This window comes from Oncorhynchus tshawytscha, linkage group LG07 (genome assembly GCF_018296145.1).
Source record: "Oncorhynchus tshawytscha isolate Ot180627B linkage group LG07, Otsh_v2.0, whole genome shotgun sequence".
NCBI lineage: Eukaryota > Metazoa > Chordata > Actinopteri > Salmoniformes > Salmonidae > Oncorhynchus > Oncorhynchus tshawytscha.
The window spans coordinates 46,160,969-46,168,739 of record NC_056435.1 but is presented as its reverse complement, the minus strand read 5'-3'; the positions used below and the strand labels follow the sequence as shown (position 1 = coordinate 46,168,739).

The 7,771-nt window shown below is 43.5% G+C and overlaps 1 protein-coding gene across 1 annotated transcript in view; it reads right to left on the bottom strand.

Annotated features, from left to right (window-relative positions):
* Positions 1-1,146: 1,146 nt before the first annotated feature.
* The window catches only part of LOC112254644 (metabotropic glutamate receptor 2-like), a 78,537-nt gene continuing 71,912 nt past the window's right edge, over positions 1,147-7,771 (bottom strand). Inside the window, exons 5-6 of the mRNA XM_024427370.1 lie at positions 3,485-3,662; positions 1,147-1,611 (exon numbers count right to left, since the gene is read on the bottom strand). Of these exons, the coding sequence (XP_024283138.1) occupies positions 1,538-1,611; positions 3,485-3,662 (252 nt within the window). The 3' untranslated portion in view covers positions 1,147-1,537. The remainder of the gene's footprint in view (positions 1,612-3,484; positions 3,663-7,771) is intronic.

Sequence of the window (7,771 nt, the reverse complement as noted above, 5' to 3'; positions counted from 1 at the left end):
TGTATCTGAGGGTTACTCATGGTGAGGCTCCATGGGGATGGAATTCTGTAATTAAATATAATGAAGTTAACCCATTACAGCAGTCTAAGCCAGGGTGGTGAGGTTCTACTAAGATATATGGAATTGTTTTCAGAAGGTTATACCAAGGATCATTTTGCTGTTTGATTTAGAATGTTAAGACCCCCAGAAGTATAAAAATATATATATTAAAACATTATTTTATGAAAATAAAAATGTGGGCCTTACTGCTATTAGGCTAAACAAACACATTGAACAACAGATTCACTACATGGAACAACCGATATTCCCCCCCAAAAAATCTAAAGGAAGTTTGTTCTGAAGTGTCTATCCTATATCAGAGAGATATAATAAAGATAAACATGTTTTTTTGTGTGTGTTTTTTTAAAGATGTATTTAACACGTTATTTGGGCACTAAACAGTCTCCATATATACGTCCATTAATTTTTTCAACTGGTACCGGGGGACATTCAGATGAGTCTTGTGAAGCCTGTGGCAGTCCTAGAGCAAAACAGGCCTGTCGGTATTCTAGAGTTTATGAGAGTCACACCTTTCCATGTAGAGGTCATAATAGTTGTAGGCCAAATCGTTCGGAAGCTACAGATGATTTTGTGAGAAGACAGTTTTTCAGGATGTCTCATGGTCTGACAAACACCGCTCTAGCTCTGTCACCTTTCACCGCAGATGTGAAAGTGCGACATCCGCGGATGCGGAGGATTGAGAAGATCTAATGAAAATAAAATAAAATGTTATTAGTCACATGCGCCAAGTATAACAGGTGTAGAATACAAGGTATACAAAGGTATCTCTAGCTTAAACTGACAGATTTTTATGGGGATTATTTTATTAATTTGATTACCACGGGAGCGTGGACATAGACTAGGTTTTTTAAATTCCCCTTTCCCCAAATGCTCTGTGGGATTGAAGAGAGGTGGTAGCACAAGTATGGGAACAGGTTTACATCCAACATTATATCTTTCTGCCTCTACAGACTAGAGTTCGATGTCCTCCTTGTTGTCTCTGTGTTACGTAATGTGTCTTTTGATTGAGTGACAGTTTAACTACAACCCATTTAGTTTCAGTCAGACAGCCTGTGTATGAGAGTTATAGAATAGTCAACCCATATGTAGTTTTCAGATGAATAAAAAACACCTTTTATTTACATAAATTACAAGAAAGCACAAACCGGTTCACCAAAATCTACATTAAAAACATCTTGTATATATTACATTTAACAAATTTACCATAATTTACTCCATGTCTCCAGTAAAATCTTCAATAAAAAGAAGGGCTATGATACGGAATCTTTATTGGCATCTCTTTTTAAAATCGCTACTAGTCATAGAATGGAAACAGAATCGGGACATTGTACTCACAGCACTTAGAGGACAACAAAATCAGGACAATCTTCTGTGTGACCTCTTTAATATCTGAAACAGCTGATTCTGGACTAGTGGTTATAGAACTCTGTATACAATGTTTGTCAGCAGAGGAACGTGAGGCTCAGTCAGTCAGTCTTCACAAGGAGGAAGTCGTGGAGTCCACCACTTCTCGCCCGTTACACACCGTTGGCACAATATTGGAGGCTGAAGCTTTAGAAAGAGAACAGTCCATTTCTAACAACATCATGATCAGATTACAATTCACTGAGTCAGATTAGAGGTTAGAGAAGAAGATGAGAGCAGTGGAGGGGAAAACAGCACCTCATTCTAAAGTTTGGTTTGTCAACACACCACAGGGGTGTAGTGAAGTGATGCGCCTTCAGAAAGTATTCATACCCCTTGACTTAATCCAAAAAATGTTGTGTTACAGCCTGAATTCAAAATGGATTAAATATAGTTTTCTTCTCACCTATCTACAGGTAGTACCCCATAATGACAAAGTGAAAATACTTTTTATTTTTTTATTTTGGCAAATGTATTGAAAATGAAATACAGAAACATCTCATTAACGTAAGTATTCACCTTTGGCAGCGATTACAGCAGTGAGTCTTTTTGGGTAAATCTCTAAGAGCTTTGCCCACCAGGATTGTACAATATTTGCACATTATTCTATTTTAAATTCTTCAAGCTCTGTCAAGTTGGTTGCTGATCATTGTTAAACAGCCATTTTGAAGTCTTGCCATAGATTTTCAAGCCAATTAAAGTCAAAACTGTAACTAGGCCACTCAGGAACATTCAATGACGTCTTGGTAAGCAACTCCAATGTATATTTGGCCTTCTGCTTTAGATTATTGTCCTGCTGAAACCTGGATTTGTCTCCCAGTGTTGAACAGCAGACTGAACCAGGTTTTCCTCTAGGATTTTGCCTGTGCTTAGCTCTTTTCCGTTTTTTTATCCTATAAAACTCCCTATTCCTTGCTGATGACAAGCATAGCTATAACATGATGCAGCCATCACCATGCTTGAAAATATGAAGAGTGGTACTCAGTGATGTGATTTGTTGGATTTGCCCAAAAGACAATGCTTTGTATTCAGGACATAGAGTTAATTTCTTTGCCACATATTTTGCCGTTTTACATTAGTGCCTTATTGCAAACAGGATGCATGTTTTGGAATATTTTAATTCTGTACAAGCTTACTTCTTTTCACTCTGTCATTTAGGTTTGTATTGTGGATCAACTACAATGTTGTTGATCCATCCTACAATGTTGTTGATCCATCCTCAGTTTTGTCCTGTCACAGCTAACTCAGTAACTGTTTTAAAGTCACCATTGGCCTCATGGTGAAGTCCCTGAGCGGTTTCATCCCTCTCTGGCAACTGAGTTAAGAAGGATGCCTGTATCTTTGTGGTGACTGGGTGCATTGACACACCATCCAAAGTGTAATTAGTAACTTCACCATGCTCAAAGGGATATTCAATGTTAGCTCTTTTTATTAGGTGCCCTTGGTCTTTGTGGTTGAATCTGTGTTTGAAATTCACCATTCGACTGAGGTACCTTACAGATAATTATATGTGTGGTGTACAGAGATGAGGTAGTCATAAAAAAATATGTTAAACACTTATTGCAAACAGAGTGAGTCCATGCAACTTATTATGTGACCTGTTAAGAAATGTTTTATTCCTGAACTTATTTAGACTTGCCATAACAAAGGGGTTGAATACTTATTGACTGAAGACATTTTAGCTTTTCATTTTTAATTAATTTGCAAACATTTCTAAAAACATAACTCTACTTTGACATTATGGGGTATTGTGTGTAGGCCAGTGATCCACATTTTCAATTGAATCCATTTTAAATGCAGGCTGTAAATCAACAAAATGTGGAAAAAGTCAAGGGGTGGTGATTTGTGAATACTTTCTGAAGGCACTTTATAATGTAATATGTTGAAATATCTCAATGATGAACAATGGTACTGTAAAATGACTTTTTAACGACCATGATGGTAATAATGAGGATGATGATGATGATGATAATAATGATAATGGTGATGATGAAGGTTGTGTTTGCCTGCCGGCTTGTACCTTGAGAGAAGCTGGATCCGGGACCGGTGGTGACGCTGAAGCGGGTAGTGGCCACCCTGAGAGAGGTGACATTCTTCTGGGGCTGGAACAGGATGACGTGGGTCTTAGGGGCAAAGAGGCAGCCCAGCACCACCGAGCCACTCAGACTGACAGAGATACACATGGTGGTGGTCTGCACCTGAAGGGGGGAGAGGAAGAGAGGGAGAGGACGGGACCAGAGACAGAGATTACTCATCTGATAAAGCCATATTATGGAACACAATTACAGCATAGAGACTGAGGAATGTCAAAAAGCTAACAGTAGCCGGACAACCTCAGGAAATAGAAGGTTCCATGTGTGATTGTGTAGTGCTGCCAGCACCATCTGAGAGGAGAGTTGTGTGAGTGAGCTGTTTGTTTGCCTGTCAGTCCCTCACTTAAGCCCCCGTCCACCTCCCCTCCTCCCGCCCACATGCAGTTGTGTGTCATCAGATAGTCCTTTTATATCCAGCCCAGATTTGTCTTTGTCTCTTCCGAGATGCCAGTTTAGTTATAGTGCAGCCTATAGGTAGTGGTGCATGGTGAGTGGGTGTTGGGTACATCTTGCCAGCCTGCCATCTCACACACTTCCCAGGCTCAGCAGGTGTATGTCCATGTCTCCCTGAATACTAATATCAGCATTAGAATGAGTTAGGCTGGCAGGCAGAGAGCACTTAGCAGTGGACACGACGTTCAAGCTGTGCTGTGGTCCTTCACTCACTGCTGTCACTGACAGTAGGCTACAGAGAATGCAAATTCACCATAACATGACACAAGTGAATCTTTGAGTTGTGTAGCGAGTCCAATGTGAAATGCACTAGAAATAAATATTGAATTGTCGACAGCCTCTACTTCTGGCAGTCCCTTTGTTGAGCTGAATACTGTCTGTCACATGTAGGCTGTTGTACATTATGTTAAAACATTTCTCCATCTTTTTTAATCTGGTTCATAAAATACCTAAAAGCTGGGATAAGAAACTGATGTCAACCTCATGTAGTATCATCAGAGTGCACAGGTGCTATGTTCCACACTTTGTATTCAGGAATAGTCTTAATAACACTGCAATGCGGGCAGCGTAACCTTCTGCATAATCATAAGCTTCTAATTGATTTTAATAATGGAAAGATGTGTCTTAGGAACAACAGAGAGCTGGGAATCTGCCTTCTCAGTAAGACAGACTGTTTTCCAAGAGGGATGAATTTAGGATGCAGAGCATGGCAACTCTGGATCTTCTAGCCTCCTCTCACGGTGTGTGTGATTCAGTTGTTCATTATGAAAACTGACAAAGATTTTTGTAAGTACTCTCGATAAAACTGTTTTAAAAATGCTGTGTAGCCTGTGGAAGCCCTACTCTACGTATATTCAGGTGTGTTATTCCACAAAGTATCTAGCCCTCACAGGGAGAGTGAGATCATTCTACATTTTCAGCCTGAATATATATTTTCAGAAGGGGAATGTACAACATGATTAGGTGATTTTAGGGCTTCTTTTGACTTGTAGGAGAGAATGGGCAGAGGCATCATGCCCATAGGGGGCACAAGTGCACGTGCCCCTTCAGATTTGTTTACAATTATTTATATAAAGGTCTGACTGGACCAGGCAAAGAGTAAACCTCCTATTCTTCTGTAACGGTCGTCGTATGAAGGAGAAGAGGAGGACCAATGCGCAGCGTGGTAAGTGTCCATATTTAATAGAACAAACTGAACACGACTAAATACAAAAATAACAAAGTGGGGCGGTAGGGTAGCCTAGTGGTTAGAGCGTTGGACTAGTAACTGGAAGGTTGCAAGTTCAAACCCCCGAGCTGACAAGGTACAAATCTGTCGTTCTGCCCCTGAACAGGCAGTTAACCCACTGTTCCTAGGCCGTCATTGAAAATAAGAATTTGTTCTTAATTGACTTTTTTGACGTGTGGGAGACAAATTGGGAGATGGTTCTCAATCTGGCAGGCAGAATCCCGACTGCCCACCCCAACACACGCCCTGTACAAAAACAAAACAAAGGAAGGTCAGCGACTACCCCCCGGCAGCACCGGGCGTCTGTCCGTGGCGGCGGCTCTGGCGTGGGGCGGGAGACTCTGGCAGCTCCGGCGTGAAGGGTGACTCCGACAGCGCTGGAGTGACGGATGATTTCGGCAGCTCCTGGCTGACGGACGGCTCTGGCAGCTCCTGACTGACGGGCAGCTCTGGCAGCTCCTGACTGCCCCGGCGGCTCTGGCAGCTCAGGACAGACGGGCGGCTCTGGCAGCTCAGGGCAGACGGGCGACTCTGGCAGCTCAGGGCAGACGGGCGACTCTGGCAGCTCAGGGCAGACGGGCGACTCTGGCAGCTCAGGACAGACAGGGGCGACTCTGGCAGCTCAGGACAGACGGGCGACTCTGGCAGCTCAGGACAGACAGGGGCGACTCTGGCAGCTCAGGACAGACGGGCGGGAGACTCTGGCAGTTCAGGACAGACGGGAGACTCTGGCAGCTCAGGACAGACGGGAGACTCTGGCAGCTCAGGACAGACAGGGAGACTCTGGCAGCTCAGGACAGACGGGAGACTCTGGCAGCTCAGGACAGACGGGAGACTCTGGCAGCTCAGGACAGACGGGAGACTCTGGCAGCTCAGGACAGACGGGCGACTCTGGCAGCTCAGGACAGATTGGAGACTCTGGCAGCTCAGGACAGATTGGAGACTCTGGCAGCTCAGGACAGACGGGAGACTCTGGCAGCTCAGGACAGACGGGAGACTCTGGCAGCTCAGGACAGACGGGAGACTCTGGCAGCTCAGGACAGACGGGAGACTCTGGCAGCTCAAGACAGACGGGAGACTCTGGCAGCTCAGGACAGACGGGAGACTCTGGCAGCCCTGGGCAGGAGGAAGACTCTGGCAGCGTTGGGCAGGAGGAAGACTCTGGCAGCACTGGACAGGCGGGAACACCTGTAGGGAGGAGACGGAGAGACAGCCTGGTGCGGGGGGGCTGCCACCGGAGGGCTGGTGCGTGGAGGCGGTACCGGATAGACCGGACCGTGAAGGCGCACTGGAGCTCTCAAGCACCGAGCCTGCCCAACCCTACCTGGCTGAATGCTCCCCGTAGCCAGGCCAGTGCGGCGAGGTGGAATAGCCGGCACTGGGCATACTAAAACAAAAACAAAACAAAGGAACTAAGGTCAGAATGTGACATCTTCTTAGTAAGTGGTTCCTTCCAAGGTGCACTGAGGAGCAAAGATATGCTAGGTGGGACGCTAGATACTCTAGTGCATGCAGACAGTATCGTCAGTGGAGGAGGAGAGAGAGTGTCCAGTAACACACATAGCGTTTGATTTGATTTTAGCTGGCGGTGCTGGGCAGGACTCGCAGGAAGTATGTTTGTAAATTCATTTGATCAAGCTATGTAGCCTATTGATTCTTTATTTGATTAATAAATAAAATGAAAATGTTTAGGTGTTTCTCTGTAATTCTAGCCAACTAGCAATTTTATGAAGTTGGCTTTAGCTAGCCAGCTAGATATGTTTTCAATCTCCCAACCTAATAACTAACTGCCAAGCATTTTCAGGCTATCAAGCATGTTAGAGTAGCTTTTCTAATTATCTTAGCTGGCATGCCTGCTGGCAAGGTTGCTAGACGTTATAAAATAAATAAATACATTGTTGTAATTCTCGGATTATGATACTATCCCAGTGTGGCAGTTGTACTAAACTCCTAAGGCATAACAGTTCTTAAAGAATCAATAATTAACATGACAATTGAACAGGTAAAGACCTATGCTGAATATATTTATATATATATATATATATATATATATATGTATGTACATTTTTTTATTTTACCTTTATTTAACTAGGCAAATCAGTGAAGAACAAATTCTTATTTACAATGATGGCCTAGGAACAGTGGATTAACTGCCTGTTCAGGGGCAGAACGACAGATTTGTACCTTGTCAGCTGGGGGGGTTGAACTTACAACCTTTTGGTTGCTAGTACAACGCTCTAACCACTAGGCTACCCAGTATAATTAGGCATAATGATTATGACTCTACAGTGCAGGAAAAAGAGGTTTCAGGTGTTTGAAAAATGACCCCTCTGGACCACCCCCATTATAAAGAAAGGTTCCTTCGCTACCACACCCACAACAGAAGCGCAATCATTGCTTCGGATTCACAGGTGGTCGGTTTCCTCTAGCTTCCACAGCCACAAATAATTTAAGATCAGGGTTTGGCATAATGTTAGCAGTGTGGTTAAGGTTAGGTTAAGATTAGGTTCAGGTTTCATATCAAATTTTAAGA